At 59.5% G+C, this 22518-nt stretch overlaps 1 protein-coding gene across 2 annotated transcripts in view; it reads right to left on the minus strand.

The window, feature by feature from the left end:
• The window catches only part of Tafa5 (TAFA chemokine like family member 5), a 71830-nt gene extending 50825 nt beyond the window's left edge, over nt 1–21005 (minus strand). Inside the window, exons 1-2 of one of the 2 annotated variants that reach the window (XM_048802982.1) lie at nt 20867–21005; nt 20609–20758 (exon numbers count right to left, since the gene is read on the minus strand). In XM_048802982.1, coding sequence (XP_048658939.1) covers nt 20609–20758; nt 20867–20924 — 208 coding nt within the window. In that variant the 5' untranslated portion in view covers nt 20925–21005. The remainder of the gene's footprint in view (nt 1–20608; nt 20759–20866) is intronic. The other variant, XM_048802983.1, reaches the window with a different exon arrangement.
• Between the last annotated feature and the right edge of the window lie 1513 nt (nt 21006–22518).

Genomic DNA, 22518 nt, shown 5'->3' on the forward strand with positions numbered 1-22518 from the left:
AGAAAACTGAGACCTGGGAAAGCTAAGGGGCAGAACTTCCAAGACACAGTTCCCACCTGCAAGACTCAGGACTGAAGCCCCACACCACAGCTCCGCCCCTGGGTTCATTCCCCGTTGGACACCCTGGGTCACGGGAGGACACAGTTCGTCTCCTTCCCTGTGAGCCTGGGCCTGGGTCAAGCAGCAGGAGCCAAGCTCTGAGGGTTGTAGGTGGGGCCTTCGCAGGCCACACCCCCTCGCCAGCGTCAGTCAGAGCAGGGACACCTGCAGGCTTGCTGGCCAGGAAGCAGGATCCTCTCTGGAAACATGGGACCCCACAGCCTCTGACCAGAACAGAAGTTCCTGAAGGCCTCCCTGCTCTGGACAGCCCACTGGGCCCAGCACTGAGGTAGAAATAGGGGGACTGGGACTCCTCAGTGGGAGTGGACGCTGCCCAGGCTACAAGCCCCAGCCAGCATAGACCATCAGCCGAGCAGGTCCGTGTCTGTCAGTTGACACCCAGAGGCCACATAGGCCCCAGGTAGGGCTGGAAAGGGGCTTCCCTGGCTTCCAGTCAGGAGAAAGTTTTGCCACGCCACGGCCACAGGGTGGTCCCTCTGAACGGCCACGGGGTGGTCCCGCTGAACGGCCACGGGGTGGTCAGGTGGCTCAGGCCCTGCTCGTCATTGGTCTTTGCTCCTGCTGCTCCTGCTGCTGGGGGGGCCTGGAAGGGTGAGGAACATGCCCTTCCAGGGCACCGTCCCCACGTTCTGCACGTGGGACTTAAGGAGTGTGTCAGATGGCGTGCCCTGCTCCTCCGGGCTGGCGGTGTCCCTGGAACAGAAAAGATCCTCTGGCGTTTCCTAATAAATACCTGTGTGTAATGTTTCCCCAGCCTTCTAATTTATGTGTAATGACAATGACAGTTTGACTTAGCAAGGTTTAGGATTTTATTCACACAGATAAGTTAGCACCACCTGTCCCAGCCTTGGGAAATGGTGTTTCCCGGCCTTATTTATTATACAGAGTGAAGTCACCAGGGGCCCATAAAGCCCGCTGCGGAGAAGCTGCGGTTCATAATGGTCTCCATCATGTACAATCGCCCTCATACAACTTAGGAGGTGCGTTCTGGCCGTCAGGGCCGTGACAAAACACCTCGACCCAGCATTTTCCTACATCCTGATGAGATGGCAGAATTGCCGGGTCATTAACCAGTGACTCCTAAATCCTCCCCGCGCTGCCAAGAGCTACAACCTTGGGTTCGACTCTGCCCAGGCCACATAGGCTGTGCTCCCTGGTCCCGCCAGCCAGCAGATTCCTCCATCCTGGGGCTCAGAGCCTCGTGGCAGAGGTGGCTGGGGGCTGGGGCTGACCCTGCCATGTGTCTTCGGAGTCTGAGCTGACAGCAGGCCAGCCGCGGGCCCAGGCGTGCAAAGGCAGATGTGGGTGGCCTGTTCACATGCCCCCGAGACCTGGCTCCCAGCGCCTCGTAAGTGGTCTGAACTCAGAGTGTTTTTCCAGCAAAACCTTCAATTAAAAGAACACTCCAAATTTTCTCTGTAAACCCAATCATGACCTCTTCAGAGGAAAAATGCCCCAGATAAAGGAATTGTAACAAATACTGCATTTATTTACCATAAAAACCACCATTAAGGACGGCCAGCCCGCAAAGTGCACACAGCGATTAGCGGCCAATTACAGGATTACTGGCAGCGCCAGCCGAGAGCCAGCTCTGAGCACACTCAGCCCGGAGAGCAGTCACGTGGGCGCGACCATGGTGCCCTCTGAGGGGCTCTGCACACATCACCCAGGCAAGCGTCCGTCCACACCTCCTGCTCCTCACCGTCTACCCTCATCGTGCTAAGGGCGGGACTCCTGGAGGATCTGCAGGCCACACGGGCCAGCTGCTTAAGAGCTGAGAGTCAGCATGGTCTGCACATGGCGGAGGGGGACAAGTCATTATATTTTTGTTCTTCCTCTTGAATCTACCTGAATGGAGAAGTCATCCCAGACAGGAGGCTGCCCAGCCTTGGGGTGTGTGACAGCTGGGCACAGCATCTGGGCACAGCCCAGCCATGCCAGCGCCACCAAGCCACTCGAGGTCTCCAAGCCTGGCCCCTTCCTGGGAAAGGCTGGAGAGGTGGGAATGGGGACGTGCCGGTTCTGGGGGCAGCACCAAGATACCATGTGGGGCGTGACTCATATGAGACCCCCTCGTCCAGGGAGAAAGGACACCACCCTAAGGCAGACCTGGGGAAGGAGACAGGTGCTTTTTCATAAGTATGCCGAAGAGCCCTGGAGTCCCAGAGAGGGTGATCCCCGGTCACAGGCCGTCCAGTGGGCTCCCCCTGCCATGGCATGTGGCTGGCGGACCTGGTCACGTTGCTGCCGACCAAGGAGGCAGAGGCACGTGTGAGGTCCTCTGCTGAGGAATGCAGCTGCCTGGGCCTGCGTGAAGGGGCTGCGGGGACCAGGCCCTGGAACCTGTGCTGGCCCCACACCTCTCTGCAGATGACCCCATGCACCAAGCTGACCCACATTGCATCTCCTTTCTCAGGGTCTGGAGGTGGCCCAATGCCTCTAGGTCCATTCAGGCTGCTACAACAGAGTGCTAGAGACAGGTGGCTTATACCAACAAGTTCCATCCTCCCAGTCCTGAAGGCTGAAGTCCAAGGTCAAGGTGCAGAGTCTGGCGAGGACCTGCCTCCTGGTCTCCAAAACCCTTCTAGCTGCCTGCCATGGAGGAAAGGGAAGGGGATTCCCTGGGGCTTCTCCAGAAGGGTGCTGTTCCCAGGGCCTCTGCACTCCCAGAGGCCCCAAAGGCCACCATCAGCTGGGCCAGAAATACACACGGATTTCAGGAGGACACAAACCTTCGGGCCACAGCTGTGCCCATCTGCATGACTCGGTCTCCCTCAGCCTGACTAGCCTGCCCTAGAAAGGAGCCAGTTCTAGCAGGCGAGGCGCGTGCCCCAGTGCTGGGGCTCCTTCCTCCAAAGGCTGGCGGTGTCCACGGGGAGACTGCGGCCCTGGTGCAGCCCTGGTGGCAGAAGCTGCCGGCCTGTCACGGGAGTCAGAATGGGAGAGAAATTGAATTAAACGGGCGGCGGGTTATAATGCAGTGCCAGAGTCCTGAGGAGCATCCATATTCAAGTGAAGACCGTGAGGTAAATAAATACCAACAGGAGACAGCAAGCTCAGAGCTGGGACGCTAATGTGCAAGACTCTTAATATCTAATATGCAATACCCACGTCAGAACCAATAAGGCTGCCAATGCATCACCATCAGAGCGAGGCTATTTCAGGAAACGGAATCTTATTAGGACTTTTCCAAAGCTTCCTCTCTCCTTCCTGGCCTGTCTCCTGACACTGGACACTGGCCCCTCTTACTGCAGTACACACCCATCTCCTGGGTGAAGAGACAGGACAGGCAGATAATCAGGCCATTAGGCAGCAGTGACCAGGCTGGGCAGGTGCCGGCTTCCTCTGGGCTCGCTCCTTCCCTGTCGAGCAGCTCCGAGGCACACAGCTGCCTGGAAGGACCAGACAGATGGTGGCCTGGTGCAGGGAGAGGGGATCCACGTCCTCTTCTCCCTGCCCTGCTGTCCCTGCTTGGGCTGTGCCACCCGGCACCAAGTGCAGCCTCCCAGGAGACCACCCACGTTGCTGGGGGCGGCTCCCTTCTGCTACCTGCTCCCAGGCAGACCCTGACCACTGAGCCCTGGGGGACAGACCAGGTGGACCTCAAGAGGGTCCTGAGAGAACACTCCCCGGGGAACATCACACAGGGTCACAGGGCAGCCTCCGACAGCTTCCCGCCCAGGGGGGTGGGTCCTGTGAATGTCACCGTCCCCAGGGAACAGCAGCTCCAGCCCAGGAGCTGCAGACCTCAGTGTGTGATCCACGCTAGTGATTCATGGTGTGACACATCTGGCGAGGGTCACAGCCCACAGCACACCAAGAGGACCCTCGTGGCAAATGTGTCCTTTAGTTAAGCACAGTGCGTGGGTCCTGGACCATCGGCCGTAGCCCAGCAGCCCCACCACTGCGAGCGGACCCAGGGCTGGGAAAGAGGATGCCTTCGGCTCTTCTTCTCTAGGAAACAAACTTCTCTAATATTCTAAGATCTGTCAGAACAGAGAAACAAACACCCTGGCTCCAGATGCTGTAGAACAAGCCTTGTGGCCCACACCTGCTTCTCAGCCGAGATCAAAGCTCAGAGTCCTCCCACGGAGGGAGGACCAGGGACCTGGGGTTCCCCGCCCACCTGTCCTCTCTGACTGCATGGGTCCAGCTCTCAGGAGAAGCACAAGTCCCCTCCTGGATGGCAGACACTGGGGAAGGCACATCGTGGCCACTGCCAGACGGGGGGCACACTGATCCCACTTCTGCCCACACGGCCATCAAAGACCACCAGGCCAGGGGCCCATGGCAGGCCATGCCCCATGGAGCCCGTCCTTGTTCTCCTGGGAAGGGGCAGGAGGCCAGGGCTGCAGAGTGGGGACAGGGGAGTGGGAGTATCCCCCACCTCCCCGCTGGCTGCAAGCCCCACCCTGGGAGGTTGGCAGAGGTGGAACAGGAAAGAGGGAAACAGAAACCCCACAGGTCCCTTAGCCTTCGGGGACGGGAGGGACACATACAGCAATCTGTGATCGCGGTCCCGCTGCCGCCAGTGTGAGACGCACAGCTGATAAACGTGATGTGATGAGGGACGGGCCTGCCCCCAGGTCTGCCACAGGAAGTGCTTCAGGACTTGAGGCCTGATCATCCATGTACAAGGCCGGAACCTTCCAGTAGCCAAATGGGGTCGGCCGGATATCCCTGCACAGAGAAAAAGCCCAACTCCAGGCCCAGCCCACACCTTGAAAGGCACCGATGGGACATGGACCAGGGCCCAGGAGCACCGTGACCAGGGCTGAGACGGCCCTTCTCCTGTGGACTCTATGGCCACAAAGGGCAAGAGATGAGGCCGTGACACAGAGCTGAAGGCCTCACTCCAACCAAGGTCCCTGACCACAGGAAAGGACCAGCTATGGACCAGACAGCTCAGGCAATGGGCCCAGTCACTTGGATGGACAGGCCCCTGCACAGATGTAACAGAAGACTGTGACCAACAAGGCTGGGGACACAAGGGTCACTTCACAAGGAGGCCATTCAGCTCACTGATAAAACAACGCACGGTTGTCATTATTACTCCACAGAGAAAGCCAAGTGCACACCCCCAGGAAGAGCCACGTCGCCCAGGAGGACGGCTGAAGGGACGACTGAGCCGGGTGGGCTGTCGCGAGCTCCGCCCAGCCGCACGGAGGCACATCCAGTATCGGGCCTGCTCAGAGGAACTCCTGGCCCCACCATCCAACGGACTCACAGCTCCATCACCTGCAGGAACGTGCCAGAGATTCAGGGGCTTGTATGTAAGCCACAGGATGTTTGTGACGCTCCATCTGTCATGGCCTGGAGCTCAAGCGCCCACTGCCTATGTTCTGGAGAACAGCCACACAGAGATGCCTGTGAAGAAAATAGGGAATACCCCCGGACGGCTCAGAGTCCCCCAGGAGGGGCCAGGCACAGCGTGCAGTGCCAGCCTCGTCGTGGGAGCTGCAGGACAGAAGATCTGACGGACAGAGGCCAGGGCCCAGGAAACTGCAGAGTACAGTGGATCCGGACCAGAACATCAGGGCTCTGACTCACCCGACGCACGCGAGTCAAATGCCTGTCTCCTGGGGTTGAAAAGAACGGTCACTCGCTTTGGATTCTAATCCCAAGTGTAAGATCATGAATCTCTTCGGCAAGTGTCTACACAAGTGTATCTGTGAAACTACCGGGGAGTGTAGACACTATTTTAAGGCAACTCAATAAGGCCCCATGGCAGGGGGAGGCTGGGCCTAGACACAGGCCCCATGGCAGGGGGGAGACCAGGCCCCATGGCAGGGTGATGGGGGCCGTGAGACATTGTGTTTACTCAGCCCAGGTTTGGGGACACTTCCTTGTAGCAGAGGGCATCAGAGTCAACATTCAAAGGAGGAGCCGCTGTCCCTGGCATCCCAGGGTGGCTGCAGAAGCCTTTGCAGGTGCCCCAGCTCTCGCATGCTCAGTCCTTTCTGCAGAATGGGGCAGTGGGCACAGAACTCGATCCCTCAGACACTTAACACCCCCAAACACCGGAGATGGGCAGGGGAGCCAGCCTCTGCCTGTGGTGGATAGGGAGAGGGCCCTTGGCCAGCAGAGCCTGTGCCCAGGACTCTGTTCACCTTTCTTCCCTCCCACTGACCAGTCCCACCAACACCCACCTCTTCACAGCATCCACCACTGCCTGACCCCTCCCACCTCCACCACTTGGGTAGCGGCAGAGATCTCCGCTGAGGCCTTTGGATGGCTGGTCACATTTCCAGCACCACCCTGTAGTTCTCAGCGCAGACCCCTATCCAGGATAAGGGTCATGGAGAACGCCCTCTTTGTGAGCCTACAGCAGGACATGGTGCTGGTGGCTGAGGATCAACAGTGGGGCAAGCTGACCTCACTGACCACAGCCTGGCCCTGGTGCTGGGCACGCAGGATGTGCTGGGCAAACCTTCTTCCCACAAAGGTCAACTGGAGAAGGAGAGCCCGTGCCTCCCTGGGCCACACTAGTGGAGGGGAATAGAGCCTCCTTAAACACACTTGAGTCTCCAACCAAGAACTGGCCAGCCACCCGCCCAAGGTGTTCAGGACCCAAACACTGGCTGCACACAGATCATGCCATTCCCATCAGGAGCCCCGCAGCGTCTGCCCTCAAAGTCTCCATCAGGAGAGCGACACTCGCCTCCACGTCACAGACCAGGACACCAAGGTCTGGTGCCGGGCTGGCTCCCTCACCACAGTGCTGCCCAGGGGCCGGGCGGGCTCTGGTCCTCAGGCTCTGGCCCTGCCTCAGCGCGTCTCTGCTGGGCTGCCAATGAATGAGGTCTGCGTGCCGAAACTGCCCCCGGAGCTGAGCCTGTTCATGACAGAGATGCCGAAGGGGCTAGGAACCATGTCTCATGGCCCCGACCACCCTGCCATCAGAAAGGAAGTGTCTCCACAGTAAAAAGTTAAGCGACGATCCCTCGGGGTCAGACCCACTGCAACCATCCATGGTTTCCAGGGCGGCTGGGGCCCCTCATTGCCCTCTCCTCCCATCCCACAGGAATCGTAAAACACACTCATCTCATCACAGACTCAAAATTGCTCAAGGATAACTTGAGGTCGAAGTTTTCTACACGCGACCACCCACCAAGAAGCCGTGGATCCTTCTCAGCTATGGGTACAGCGGGGTCCTCAAGGACTAAGGCGTCGGAGAACATATCACAGGGCTGGGCTGTGCACAGCACACCTGACCCAGAGGCCTAGACCCGGAAATGTTCTGGTTTGGACATAAGGTGTCCTCCCAAAGTGAGTGCGTCGACGCAGGAAGTGAATGGGTATGAGAGGTGCATGCACTGACGGTCTGATGATCTAATGGACCACAGGGTATTGACCTTAGGCAGGTGGGCGCGTGGGGGAAGAGGAAGCGGGTCACTGGGACTGTGCTTGGGGAATCATATATCTTGTCCTCATGTTCTCCCTCCCTCCCTCCCTCTCTCTCCCCCTCTGGTTCCTGGCTGCCATGATCTGAGCAGTGCTCCTTCTTCATGCCCTTCACCAAGATCTTCTGCCTCACCTTAGGAGCAGAGCCATGCACTCAGCCAACCTCAGAACAAACCTCTGAAGCCATGAGCCAAAATAAGCTGGTCTTGCCAGGTATATTGCTCACAGAGACAAAAAGCTAACAGAAACCGGTACCGAGAAGTGGGGCCGTTGTTACGACTAACCAGACCACAGAATTCAGAAACCTTTGGAACCGGTTTGCGGGACGAGTTTGGAGGAGTTTGAGGTGCAGGCTGAAGAAGCCTCAGAATGCTCTAGGCGGAGCTTCCTGGGCAATTCTCGTGGCTGACAGGGACGCAGACAGTGAAGACTGTGCTCACGGGGGCTGTTTCAAGGGGAACAGGACTCAACGGGGAACTGAACTAGAGGCCTTTCATGTTCCCTTCTGGTAAAGAACTTGCGCACACTTTTCCATGTCCTGAGATTGGGTTTAAAAGTGACGGGTTAATCATCTGGCGGAGGACATTTCAAGGCAGCACAGCATTCATGGCAGTGACACAGGTACTTCTGGCAGCTTTTAGCCAGGCTTGCTGTGAGAATCAGAAGCGGAGAGAAGAGATAAAGATTTGAAAAAATTGCTGTTTGGCGAGAAAAACGTACAAAACTGGGGCCAAGAAGATGGGGCACCAAAGGGATCATAGCCGCTAGAGATACCAAGTAATCAGCCTAAAGACAAGAGGCTAATTAGGTGGCTTGAGGGCATTTCAGACATCCACAAGAAGAAACCCATCCCAGGCTAAAAGGTGGAAAAATGACAACTCTGGGGAGAGCTTGGGGTCACCCTGTATACACAAGAAAGCGGTTTCGCCAGGCTTGCTGCGCGGTGCTCGGTTGTCCAGGCACTCAGAAGCCACTGCGTCCACAGTCCGAGGTGTCCTGGTCCTACCGCAGCTAGGAGCAGACCTTGGCATGGTGCCAGTTCTGCAGGGCTGTGGGATGCTGGAATTAGAGGGTCATGAGGTGGCCACCAAGACTTCAAAGAAAGGCCTAGGAGGCCAGGCAAAGTGTGGCAGAGTGAGACTCTCTGAGGACAGTCCCCGAGGGCGATGTGTGAAGATGAGCGAATGGGGCCAGCACTAGAGATGCAGTAAGGTGTGTTGTCTGCAGAGGAGGCTGCAGGCTATGGACAGAGTCAGCCTCGAAAGAGACCCTGAGTGTGGCAGTGGGCAGGGCCACGGAGTGAGGCTGTCCAGGCCCTGCAGAGAACATGTGCTCCAGATGCTGGACGTGCAGCTGCGGAACGGTTGGCCATCAGGGTTGAGTCTTGTTTTGGTCCCATCCCTCCGTTCTGTACCCCATTCCTCCCTTTTGGAGTAGGAGTGCTTCCTGGTGTCACTCTGAATTAGATGTACCTGACTTGATTTTGATTTTGATAGGAGCTCCCCGCAAGAATTTCCCCTGAGTCTCAGAGAAGATTTTGGACTTACACTTTTGGGCACTGATAGAACTCTTCGGACTCTTGGGACTCTGGGAGATGAACTGATCACATTTTGAGATGAGTAGGAGCTTTGAGGGCCAGTGGCAGAATATTATGGTCTGGATATGAGAGCCATGACCTCACACTGGATTAATCCACTTGATGGTCTAATGATCTGAATCTATTACTAGGTACTACTGCAGGCAGGTGAGGCATGGCTGGAGGAACTAAGTCACAGGGACAGGCCTTGGGGTTCCATATCTGGACCTTGGCTCCCCACGCTGTCTCTGTCTGTCTCTGCTTCCTAGTCCCCTGAGCTTAGCAGCTTCCCACTGCTAGGCTCTTCTGCCACGATGCCCTGCCTCGCCTCAACCCGCAGCCCGGGGACAAACCAGCCGTGGACTGAATCTCTAAAACTGGACCCCAGAACGAGCTTCCCTCCTTCCGGGTGTCTATTCTCAGGGGACAATGCTGGGAGAATCCCCCCGACCAGAAGGTGCACTGGAGTCCAGGAGCAAGAGGAAGAAGACAGGTGGCCAGGTGCCCCCAGTGACCGGAGAATGGAAGAATGGGGGGGTCAGGGCCATTCCCCACTGAACCCGTGTTACATTACCAAAGCAGCCTACAGTTTTCCTGGCTGTGACTGGCTTTTCATCATGCACTTAATGTCCTCTGAGACCTCACATAACGTCAAAGACAGCACGGGGATTTCTTATCCAGGGCCCTCCCGAGGAAGGTGGAGGAACACGGGCTCTGGTGGGCAGTGCCAGCCCTCAGCAGTCATACAGTAAAGCCCGCAGTCACACAGGCCAGGCAGGGAGGCCTGCCCAGGCCCAGCACCAGCGCCAGCCCATGACCATTGCACAGTCAGAAAGGACCACACAGCCAAGACAGGGTCGCTGCCTCCCTCAGGAAGGATCCTGGGCCTGGGGCCCCTCCACCCACACCACTGTCTCATTCAGATGCCCCCCAAAAGAAGGAATCTGCATCTGCCTGGGCATGGCCTGTGGACCCCAGCTTTGCTGCCTCTCCACCAGGACCCAACCTCACAGAGACCCCTGAGGACATGCAGCTGTCCTTTCTCACTCTGCACACCCACGCAGCGGGTCGGGGACAGCTCAGAGATGCACGGTCATTTCCAGGAAGGAACAGCAGTTTTCTCTGTGGCACTTACACCCTGGGACCCCCACCTTCTAGCTGTATGCGTGGGAAGTCCCACCCTGCCGTGGCTCAGTTTCCAGGCCTGTGGCCTGGGTCACCTCCAGGGAGCAGCGGTGTCTCCCGCGGGGCAAGTTGTGAGAACATAATGGGGTGATCCATTTCAAGCCTCCAGTGAGGAGCTGGTGGGGAGGGGCCCATAGGTGCTGGCCGTCATAACTGTCCTCCGAGCTCTGCCACTCCGCATCAGGTGGCTGTGCTCGGGGATGTGAAGTCACCCACATTTCAACTCTACTCAGAGAGGCAGGAGCTGGGGAGCTGGCACCCTCCTCCCCAGGGTGACAGAGACACGGCCATCCATCCAAGCTCAGCAAGAAAGCGAAACCCCCGTCTCTAGGCTAGGCCTGTCGCTGTCCTTGCCGGGTCACCAGAACCTTCTGGTGGAGGCCATGGACGTCTGCTGGTAAGGGCTTTGTACACCCACCCGCAGGGGGCCCTGTGGGCCTGAGGGACGGTAGGTGGACAGGACAGACTCGGCCTGCAGCTCTGCGGCACCCGGCAGGCCCTGAGCACCCTTCCCTGGGGAATTGGGGCAAGTGTCCCTGAAGAGGGCAGACCCATCAGCTCTCAGTTTCCTTAAAGATTTAAAGAGAATTTCCTTCAAGATCTTTTTTAAAGCTATTTCTTCTTGCTAATGGTGATGATTCCCAGAGGCTGGTTAAGATGGAACAAAGAAGGGGGTGGCATTAGCACAGAGGGCACTGGACACGTCAAGTGTCATCAAGGACCTGACGGACACTGCTCAGACGCAAGACCTATGGCAGCCCCGTCCTTCCCACTGTGACCAGCTGGACCCACAGGTCCAACAGCTCTGCTCACCGTCACATCTCCCCGAAAGCCTGCTCCATCCAGACATCCGAGAGGTGCATGCATCACGCAGACGTCCTCGGAGCGCCTGTCGCTCCCAGACAATAGGCTCCACGCTGGAGGTGCTGGGTGAAGAGGACCACCCTGGTCAGACTCTAGGGCTCGGGGGGGGCAGAGAGGGGATGCCCAGGGATGAAGTGTACCATGAGACTGGACAGAAACACACACAAAACAGGGGAGGGCTGAAGAACTGTCCGGGGCTGGGACGGGCTCCAGGCCGAGGCTCAGCCTCAGCTCCGCTCCACGGATGTCGGGGTACAGGTCTTGAATTCACTGCAGAGTATCTATTGCTTTTGGTGCTATAGTAAATGGAATTTCTAAGTGATGTCTTCCAGACACCATTGTCCATGACCACCCTAGATCCTGGAACTTGCTGAATGTGCTCAGCCCTGAAGGCTCGGGGTGGGTGTCTGTGAACACAGACAGCTGTCCTTGTTGCATTCCAGTTGAGAGGACTCTCATCTCTGTGTCTCGCCCTGAACTTCCAGGACTCTACATTAGACGACAGTGGTGAGGGGGGGTCGGTGTGGCTCTCCCCCAGGGGCTCCTGGGGGAGGTGAGGCACGCACGTCCAAGGAGAGATGATGGGTTATGAGAGCCGTGACTTCACCAGCAGATCAACCGTATGCAGTTGGCTTAGGATGGCTTAATGATTTGAAAGGACTAGCAGGTGGGCACCAGGCCGGTGGGGCAGCTGGAGGAAGTAGGTCACTGGGGTCATGCCCTGGGGGTTGTCTTGCCCTGGCTCCTTTCCCTCAGGCTCTCTCTGCTTCCTGGCTGCCAGGAGCTGACAGCTTCCTCCACCACGCCCTTCCACCAGGATGTCCTGCCTCACCTCAGGCCCGAGCAGAGGACCAGACCTCTGAAGATCTGAGACAAAATCACCTCCTCCCATGTGTTCCCTCAGGTATTTGGGGCCCGGTGACGGAAAGCGGGCTGATGGAGGACGTCCTGCCTTGCTCCTGATCCCCGGGCCCCACAGCCAGTCTTCCACCCCGCACCTGGTGCTGCTGCGGTGTTTGCAGATGCCCTCAGTCACCCGGTGGACACTTCCTTGACCCTCGCTGATGGACAGCTTTCACAGGAGAGGCTGCTGAGTGTGCCAAGGCCCGTGTGCATCGTGGTGGGATGATCGTGCACGCAGATTACCAAGGTTTTTGTTTGGTTTTGTGTTGCTTTGCGGCGCTGGGGGACGGAACCCCCGGCCTCACACTGACTGGGCTCTACCCCGAGTCCGTCTGCGTCTTGCCAGCAGTATGTAGTACACTGACTCATCTTCCTGCTGAACCAAGCTGCATCCTTGAGATGAACTCCCAGAGGCACCGGTTGGGGTCCCCGGTGTGATCCAGCTCGCTATTTGGGGAGCGCTGGGCCTCCACACCTGGGACCTGCCGTTCCCTCACGATGTGCTTGCTGAGGCTCCGGGCTTGGGGAAGTGCCGGTCTTGTAGTGAGAGCACTGCTCTCCAGGTTTTGAAGAGCCTGAGAAGGATCGGTGTGGATTCTTTAAATGTTTAGTGTGACTCGCTGGCGAAGCCATCTGGTCCCTGGGGAGCTCTGGTTACTAATTCAGTGATTTTCCTGCTCTAGTTCCACCAGCTTCTATTTCTTCTTGAGTCAGTTTTGGAGGTTCCGTCTCTCCAGGAACGAGCCCACCTCCTCGACGTCATCCGACCTGTCGGCAGGCAGTTGCTGCAGTTTTCCTTCTAGTCCTCTTGACGGCAGTGGGAGGTCTTGCTCCCTCCTCTTCCTGATTTCATAACCCGGCTCCGTCTTCCGTCTTCCCTCTCCCCGGGCCCCGGCTTTCATTCCAGCTAACGGGCTGCCACCACACTCACCTCGGAATCGACCGACCTGGTGGAGGTGACGCTCGCTCTTCTCCTGTTCTCGACTCCACGGACCTCCATCCTGAACTCTGTGGTTTTCCTTCTTGGGCTTCTCCCTCCTGGTGCGTTCAGAGGGCACCTTTCTCTTACTCACTTATTCACAGGAAGGTCTGTGTAATTAATTTTTAATATTGGCTGTGTTTACCAGTCAGCTCACAGATCCCGGCCAGCATGTGGCTCTCAGCAGCTAGTGTGAGGGCTACGGGGGGTCACGAGCGAGTCCCGCAGCCTTCAGAGGGTGTGGGGGACACCACGACGCGGCGGGTGCTTGGCTGCAGGGAGCCCTGCCTGACGCACACCACGCCACTGCTTCACCACGGCCCCGGAGAGCCCAGGGACTCCGCCGAGGCCACACAGCCACCCAAACTGCTGGGCAACCACCGCGGGAGCGCAGGCATCAAGCGAATCCCAGAGCAAGGCCAGCAGCGCCTTGGGGCGCGCCCGCAGGGCAGACACTTGCCGCTCTTGAAGGGCACTCGGCCATGGGAGGACTCAGTGTTCCCTCCCCTGGAGGGTGTGGCCCTCAGCAGACACTAAGCCCGGCTTCCCGGCCTCAGAACTGTGAAGAAGTGAGTTCCCATTCTGTCTAGATTGCCCAGGCTCGGATATTTTTTTTTTCTTTTTAAATCCGGGGAGATGCATAAATGAACCCAGGCAGAAATATACAGAATAGCACTCTATTCTCTAAGTACAAACACATAACAGAGAGGGGCCTCTGGCCACTGTGTCCTGCTGCCCTGCAGGGGCCACCTGCTCTCAGGGGGCAGCAGAGGGTCAGGTTGGTGCAGGCCGGGTGTCACCACTCACTCACACCAGGAATCTGGGGTGACAACAGGTAGAACCAGCCCTCCCTGTGCACCGTGCCCAGGCCTCCAGGGCGCTGTCCTAGGCTCTGGTGCCCTCTGTACAGCCAAGGCAGGTGCTCACACTCTGCGGGCTGGGCCTGGCCCTCCGCCCCAGGGGCTGCGCCTCGCAGCTCTCCTGCTGCACCAGGCTGTGGGGAGGAGCGGGTGTTCCCGTGGCTGCGCCAGGCTGTGTTTGGCCCTGCCGAGAGCTCAGAACAGGTCACCCTGACACCGAAACTCCTCCAACCCTGCCCACTCCTTTCCCTCCCACCAGGCAGTCACTGGTGTTTACTAAGGTCCCAGCCAGCCCCCAAGCGGCAGAATTTCCACACTAATACACCCATCCAAATTCGCTGGAGCCATCAGGGTATCAGGGAGGGAGGCGGGCCGAGGGAACCTCATGTGGAAGAAGGACAAGGGGGGCAGCCTGGGGCCATCTGCCCAGGACTGCTGAAGGACAGCAGGCGTGGCTGGAGCTGCAGACCTGGCCCAGAGCAGCACACACTGACCAGGTTAGGTGCCGAAGGCTTTGAGAGACAGAAAGGACACTGGAGGCCATCTTCCCTGGGGCTCCCGGAGAGCCAACGGCCTGCTCAAGGCCAGCCACCTCAGGAGGTGACCCTCTTTCTTTGGAAGGCCACTGAGTAAGAACAGAGGTGGACAGCACAGGGACCCTGTGTTCCAAGGCCCCTGGGAAGGCACCTTACTCCTGGGAGGAAGGGACCTGTGCAAGGCGATCGCCGGCCGCCTTCCAGGGTCCCCAGGCCCCAGGTGATGGCCATGTGGAGAACCAAGCCCTTGTCTGCTCCGCTGTCCCAGGCTGCTCCCCGCAGCACCCAGAGAGTGAGTGAGTCACCCACAGCCCCAGCGGCCTCTCACCTCACCAAACATCAAGGAGCCACCGGTGGTTTCCAGCCAGACCTGGAAGGAGCCGAGGAAGGCGTTGACAGAGTGACCGTCCCCTCCAGTAGGTGAACTCTGAGGAAGCAAAGGGACTGGCACCCCTGAGGCCGCAGCCAGCTCTGGGCAGGCCGCAGGGCTCCTCCAGAGTCCGCCAGAGACACAGTGCTGGGCTGCCGGAGGCACCGTGGGCTGGTGCCAGCAGTTGCCACCTGCCGTGGCGGGCTCCTCGGTGGAGTGATGCGAAGGTGCATCCTGTGGAACCGGGTGCTCCGCACACGCCGGCACCTCCCTACCGGCCGCTCACGGTGGAGGGGTGCGATGCAGGAGCATTTCCAGCTCCATCTGGATCGGGCGATTGCAGAAATGACGGATGTGCTTGGAAGGCAGAGGCGCCAACAGCCTCCAGGCACCCTCCAGTTTCCGAGAGTTTACGACACACGCCTCTCCCAGGCGCAGATTCAGGAGCAGAAAGGCTTCAGCGGCACAGAATGTGCAAACTGACTGTCGACGTTGGCTGCCGGCCGCCCCTGCCAAGCCCAGGCGCCCTCGTCGGCTCACACTGGCACGGGGGGCCCAGGTGCTGCAGACCAGGAACCCACGCAGGGTGGGCTCAAGGGCCTGAAGACCCATGACCTGGCTGGGGACACGAGCACAACAGACAGAAGGCCACATGGGTGTCACCTGAAAGACCGTCAGCAGCCTGGCCCACCTTCTCCAAAATGCCACCGTTGTGGGGTAGCATGCAGGGCCTCTGCACCTCTCCTGAACCTGCCCTGCAGTGGCCTGGGGTGACCACTGTCGAGGCTGATTGCTGACGGCTCAGCTTTAGGGCCTCTTCATGGCTGTGAACAAGCCCTGAAGCCCCTGCCTCTCACTCCCCACCCTGCCCCCCAGCACACAGCCTCGACCCACCTGTCTCTGGAATGGCCTGTCCTGGCATCTCACGTCCAGAGAATCACATGTGGCCCTGGGCTCTGGCTCCTTTTTCTTAGCACCCTGTTGCCAAGGTCCACCACATTGCAGCATGGCTGGGTGCTGCCCATTAGTGGACAGGCCACCTTCTGTTACCCACTGGTGCACTGGTGCTGCTTGGGTTGGTTCCACTCTTGGTGACCGTGGTTAATGAGCATCTGTGTTCACACCTTTGTGTGGATTTTCCTGACCTCCCTGGTGGAATGACTGGAGGCACGGAGGATGCCAGTCACCATGAGTCCCAGCTGACCTGCCTGCATCACTGCTCTTGGTTTTGGTGTCACATTGAGAACCCTTGGCCAGGCCCAAGCTTGTAAAGATTTACCCTTGGTTTATGTTTTTCCTAAAAGTTTAGTAGAGTTGACCCTCGACATCCCGGGCTCCGATCCGTTCTGACGTGACCTTTGCACGCCGTGTGAGCAGGGTCCGCTCCATTCCCCTGCGTGTGGACAGCGGGCTGCCCGCTGCCAGCTGTGGAAAAGACTGCTCCTTCCTTCCGAGAGTCTGGCGGGCGGGTGGAGAGTCGGCTTCCTGTGTAAGGGAGGGTCTATTTCTGTACTCCCGATTCCTCACATCTACTTCTGGACCAACTTTGTCCCTGAAAACGGGACCCCATGCTCACCCAGACCTGCAGCAGCTACGCACACACCCACATCCCTACAAGGACCCCTCCCCTCATTCCCCAGCATCGCCCAGCTGTCCCAGAGGTTGCCAGAGACACAGGTCCTTGTGGGAGCCGTGGGTGGTTGACCAGGTGGGGTATGGCCAGGGCCAGCTGACACAGGGTCTCATCTCGCCCACTGACAGCCTGAGGATGCAAAGCTGTTATCCCACCTGCTAGACAGACCAGGGCACTGCCCATGGCACCGGCAGGTGAGCGGCCGGAGCCGTGGCTCTGGACTCGAACTCTGGACCACCGTGCCTCCCAGCTCACCAGGAGGGCAACGTCTGCTTTGGGTTTCAAGCCCCATGATCATCTAGGCAGGTGACACCGGTCAGTCATGTCAGCAGCCAGGTCCTGCCGGGTCTTCCACCAGCCTCCTGGGTGGAGACCCTCTGGCTGCACAGCAGAGAGCTCTAACTTCCCGCACCGCCTATAGTCCTGGGCGTCCTCCAGCCCCGGGGCCAGCTGCAGCCCTCCTGACAGGTCCGTGCGATGCCCCAAACCCAGCCTGCCCTCCTCCCACAAGGCTCCCAGGGAAAGCTGCCTGTGCCCTGTGCCTGGAGTCCCCCAGTTGCCTCCTTTGTGACCCTCCGTGGCCCTGGGAAGTACTGTTTCAAAACCCACCAGCTCTGCTCCCTGTACCCCAACCTGATTTCTCCCAGAGGATTTTCACAAAAGCCCTGCTTACAGGAGGGAGCCCCTCTGTGAACAGGCACTGCTTCTGCAAGAGAGTCAACGGGCACCGTGTGCCCTGCCGGCACCAGCAAGGACCTCTGCACTGCCCACAGGAGCGCTCAGGACCACGCGTGCTCCTGCTGATGGGACAGGGGACTCAGATCACTGACAGATGCCGTGAGCTCAGCAGGGGCAGCCTCCACCCGCCTGCCATGGTGCCCTGCCGAGAAGGCAGCCCTCAGGGGAGTTCTGTTTGCTGATGTTAGTGAGAGTGGGCAGCCCTGCAGCAAGGGACCAGTTTGCTCTCACGTCCCTTTCCCTGACAGCTCCGTAAGTTGGAGCGATTCTCAGGCAGGTACACAGGGTCACAGTGCTGGGGACTGGCTCACCGGAAATGCTTCCACTCACAGACTAGGCCAGGGAGGCCGAAGGCCTAAGGTCCCCTCCATTCCAGTCCCCTTCCTCCACAGAGAGAAGCTCTTCTGGCCAGCTCCTCGTCACCCCTCAACACCACTGAAAAACTCCCCTGGGCTGCAGCTGCGCGAGGGCAGGCAGCGAGTGCCTCGACTCCCTTGGCCGCAGCCCCCAGGGCTCTGCAGATTGGGCATTAGGAGAGCCCAGCTCCCATACAGCCCCCGCACCCAGGAGCACAGTCCTTATCCAAATGAGCAGATTTATAAACAACTGAAAACCCAACTAGGAGGAAGCGCACAGGTGCAGAGACGCAGCGCTGCCCAGCAGCCCCTGCTCCTGGGTCCGCAGGAGCCACCCCGGGAGAAGCCCTGATTGCATCCAGCTCCACCAGACCAACGAGGCCCGAGTTTCCTTCGGCAGACTCAGTCGCACGCAAAGAAACTTATTATGCACGCGGAGCGAGGAAAGAGAAAAGCAAAAATTAAATTAGATGGCAGCCTGGAAATGCCCACTGTGCAGAAAACGCCGGCTAACTAATTTGTTTGGCCTCCCTGGAAAGTGGTGAGGGTTTAATTTGGGTCTCTGGGACCCAGCTCCTGAGGCACTGGGAGGCTCCTGGGGAGAGGGACGTGGACACGGTTTCAGATGAGCAGACCCAGATTCAATTAGTAATCAATCCTGACGCCCGTCTCCCCACAGGCCCGCGGAGGTAATGAGGGCGGGGGAAGAACCGAGCTGTGAGCGCCTCGTCTCCTCTCACTCCATCCTGGGAAGAATCAATCAATGTCAGCCAAGAAGGCCTCCTCGCCACCACGTGTCACGGGTTCCAATCACGGAAGCCAGAGAGTGCAGGGCGTAGCGAGAGCCCACTCGGCTCACTGCCAGCAAGATGGCAGCCCCTTGGGGAAGTAGGCTGGGCAGACCAAGTGCCAGGATCCAGGTTTTTTACTAGGTCATCTGGTGTGGACATGAACTGACACGGCTCAGTGAGGCCAGGGACGCTGGCCTCAGGTCCTGCAGATGTGCCGCCGCATCACTTCACACTGGCCAACAGGCTCAGCCTCAGAGTGCCCTCCACACACCCCAGGGCCTCTCTGGGCTGGAAGCAGAAATGTGGGTGGCCATGGGGTCCAGGGACAGCAGAAGGAGGTCGGTGAGCCCAGGGAACCCCATAGGATACTTCGTCCTGGGCCCCTGGAGTCTCCAGGTGAGGACACCACTAGCCAGACCTGTGCAGCCCCTCAGCCCAGAAGCCGCACTGGGTATCTAAGGCCCGAATGGGCCGAGGCCTGGCTGGGCCTGCTCCCTCGAGCTCCCTCCCTTCTGACAGGTGTCCAATGGGGCTGGAACTCCCTGCCTCAGTCCAGGCCAGACTCACCCTATGAGAGACACTGGAAGGGTGTCTGGGGATCCAGTCAGCCCCAGCCTCCTGCTCATGGGCTCTGCTGGTCCCTTCCTGGAGGGCCCTCCCTAGCTGGGGAGACGGGTGGTCACAGTGGACACTGCTTGGCTGGTTGGGATACCCTCCCGTGTTGTGATGGCATCTGATCCCAAGGCAGCCCGTCCACCCCTCGGAGCCCCAGTCTGCTGCCTTTCTGCATTTCTAAGCACAGTGCACAGACCCGACCTGCTCCCACACACAGACCTGGGGCACAGGAGAGCTGTGCCCCACGGCTCCCAGGCAGAAGTGGCAGAATCTGAGCCGGGGGCCCAAATCCTGTGCACAGACTGAGGGGGAAGAGAGAACTGACCCAGACCAGAAAGACCAGGCCACGTCAGCCGAGTGACCGGCAGGAACTCTCACCTCCCTGGGCCTCTTTCCAGCATGGCATGACAGCAGCGGCTGCCCCAGAGGCTACCTTAGGCCTCGACAGGCCCCACCCCACGGTAGTGGGGGTGCCAGGCCCACCCCCTCTGCCCAGCCCTGGCCACACAGGGCCTCCTGCTGGCCCAGTCACACACCCCACCTGGACCCCAGCCCCAGGCCTGGGCTCTTGGGAATCCAGCAGCCCAAGTCCACAGTCACCATCTGGGGCTCCTGGCTCCTCTGCACTCTAGGAGGTGGCCTCACAGCCCTACCCACAGGGGACTCTGTCCTCCTGTCCCCAGGCCCACCCTATCTGACCCCTTTCCTGGGCTGTGGTCATGATTCTGTGCCTGGAACCAAGGCCCCCCCACAGCTCCAAAGTGGGGCCACTCCCTCAAGGTCACCTGGACTGACTCAGCTATTGCTGGCCAGGCCCACACCCATGCCACAGGAGGTGACCCTGGTGGGTTCCAACCTGGCTCAGGTGCCTGGCTTCTATCCCACCTGGTCTTACCCAGCAAGTGTTGACAATAGTCCCCCACTTCTGACCTCTGTGGCCAGGTGGAGGTCCTGACTGTGGGGCTCCCAGGTCTCATGATGAACCACGGGCTGCCTGCCCCAAACCAAGTCTCCCACAGTGACCCACAGTGACCTCCCCCACCACTGGCCAGATAGCATATCCAAGCCACCAGAGCAGCCACAGGGTCCCTCCTCCCCCTAAAGCCCACCTGTGGTTCTGTTCACAGAGATCTCTCAGGGTGCCCCTCCCTGCCCAGCACCTCACGGAGCATCAGTTCAGGAAGGATTAGAACGGGGTGCATCTCACAGGCGGCTGAACTGCAGGGGTGTCTCAGGAGGCCACGGCCACTCAACTGCAGAGCCCATGGGGAGGTGCTCTGCTCCTCCACCAAGTCCAGCTCACGGAGCTGGATCCCAGCCAGAACCAGAGGCCAGGGCTCCGCGTGCTCTCTCAGCTGCGGCCAGAGCCACATGTGTGCAGATGCAGTGGGCGCCCAGCAGACTGTGCCATCTCGCCCACAACCACGTGCCACTTAGACCACCCCCACCGTCCTTCCCTCTCCTGTGGCAACACCGAGGGCCCAGAGACTTGGGTCCCTGCCACCCGCAGCCCTCAGGAAGCACACAGCGAGCGGCCCACAGTGCAGTCATGCTAGAGGTCAGCCAGAGTCAGCCCGGTGCACATCCCGCAGCAGGCTCAGCAGGGCCACACCTGGCTCCCACCATGGTCCTGGGAGACGCTGTGCACAGCACCCGGAGGTGCTGCCTGGCTGCTTACCATCCACACAGGCGGGCCGCGCTCTCGTGGTGCCTGCGATTTGCCCCTTTCTGCATGCGCAGCGAGCCGTCTGCCGGGCGATCGTCCTCCGTGGCTGGCTGCTGTCCCGGTCCAGGGTCACAATCTCACAGGTGCCAGCGGCCAGCTGACCTGCAAGAGAGAAGGAGTTGTAAGGTGAATGGCCACAGCCTGGAGGCCCACACAGTGCCCACCCATAGAGAAGACCACCATGGCCTGCCAGGGCTCTGGGCAGGAGACCTGGCTCCAAGGGGACATCTAAAACACTGTGAAGGACACCCGGAGAGCGCGATGGCATCCAGGCCTGGGCCACCCCAGCCTGTGCTCTGTATGCGCCCTGGTTTTCAGGCAGCTCTGCCACAGCAGACAGGAAATTAAACCTGGCCCTGTCTCAGCCATGCCGGAAATGAAAGGGCCAAGTCGGGAGGAAGCAGCTGCCTCCCCACCCCAACACATGCAGCATTGGACAGAAGGGACTCCAACTGCAGAGCGGAGGGCCTTGAAACCAAGCCAGTGCCTCCATCTCTGTCCCCAGGTGACAGCACACCACCCTCAAGACGTGACACCTTAGGGTCAGAAAGCAGGTCAGACACCCTCAGGTGTGCTAAAGCCTGTGTGAGTGGTCACACTGCCAGGCAGGAGCCACCACCCTACCTGGGTGCACACCGGAGGGCAGGGAGCCCAGCTGTGCCATCTGTGCCAGGAGGTCGGGGTTCCGCTGCCTTCCCAAAGGCCTGTGCATGTCCACACATATGCGCACACGTCACGTGTCACAGACCCACAGCCACACACAGATGAGGACACAACACACCACACCCTGGTAGGTGGACGCAGAGCAGGCCACAGAGTGCACACCAGCGTGACACACACAGGCTCACGAGCCACACTGACGCCTGCAGGGACACCCAGGCACCTCCAGGCAGGCGTGGCCCTGAGCCCGGTCCAACCTAGGGACACGTACCGTGCAATGGCACCTACTCCAGTTGCTTTCTGCATCCTGCACTTATCTCCTGAGCCCCAGTGACACACGTCTCTCTGAGGGCTGAGGCAGACGTCTCAGGAGAGGGAAGGCAGCCGCCAGGGACTTCCAAGGGGAAGTTAGGTCCTCTCTGCCTGTAAAGTTGTAGCCCGGCCACCAGCAGCAAGCCCTGAAGTGACACACTAGCCAACAAAGGCAGCGCAGCGCTCAACGCAGGCCGTCAGATGGGAACTGGCCACCTCCTGGGAGCACGGGGTGACCCTCGCCCAGCTGGCGCCCTCCCCACACAGCTCTGTGGCCCTCACCAGATGCCCAAGCCCTGTGCCCACGTATGGCCCACAGCAGGTGGCCTGGCTTTCACCCACCAGCACACAGTGATCCCGCTGCCCTGAGCCCTCTTGCAGCCAAGCCCACGGCCTCTGCCTGGGGAGACAGCACCTTGCAGATGCCTGCGCGGAATCCCAGCCACCCAGGTGAGCGCTTCACAGGGGACACAGGCAGAGGCTCAGAGTATCACAACCACGTGGAGCTGACCCCAGGAGGGACGGCGCAGATGCAGGCAGGACGAGGGGGCAGAACAGCAGTGGTCCCCACTGTCCCGGTGGTTGGTCTGCAGACCAGGGAGCCATCCTCACCACACAGCTCCTCTGGTGCCGTCATGCAGACGCTCGCTCCTGCCACACTGTACCCACCTTGCCGTCACCCTCAGGGTCCCCAGTCCAGCCCAGGCCAGGGCCAGAGCAGGCATCAGTCATGCCAATGGGCTGCAGTGGGCAGGGCCCCAACAGCCCAACCTGCTCAGGGAACCCTGGACCCCGGGAAGTGTCTGAGTCTAGGTATCACCCAGGAGGCACAGGGGCATCTATAGGGTATGCCAGACAGGCCACCCAGCCTGGTCTGCCCACAGTGCAGG

Source organism: Marmota marmota, unplaced genomic scaffold, assembly GCF_001458135.2.
Source record: "Marmota marmota marmota unplaced genomic scaffold, marMar, whole genome shotgun sequence".
NCBI lineage: Eukaryota > Metazoa > Chordata > Mammalia > Rodentia > Sciuridae > Marmota > Marmota marmota.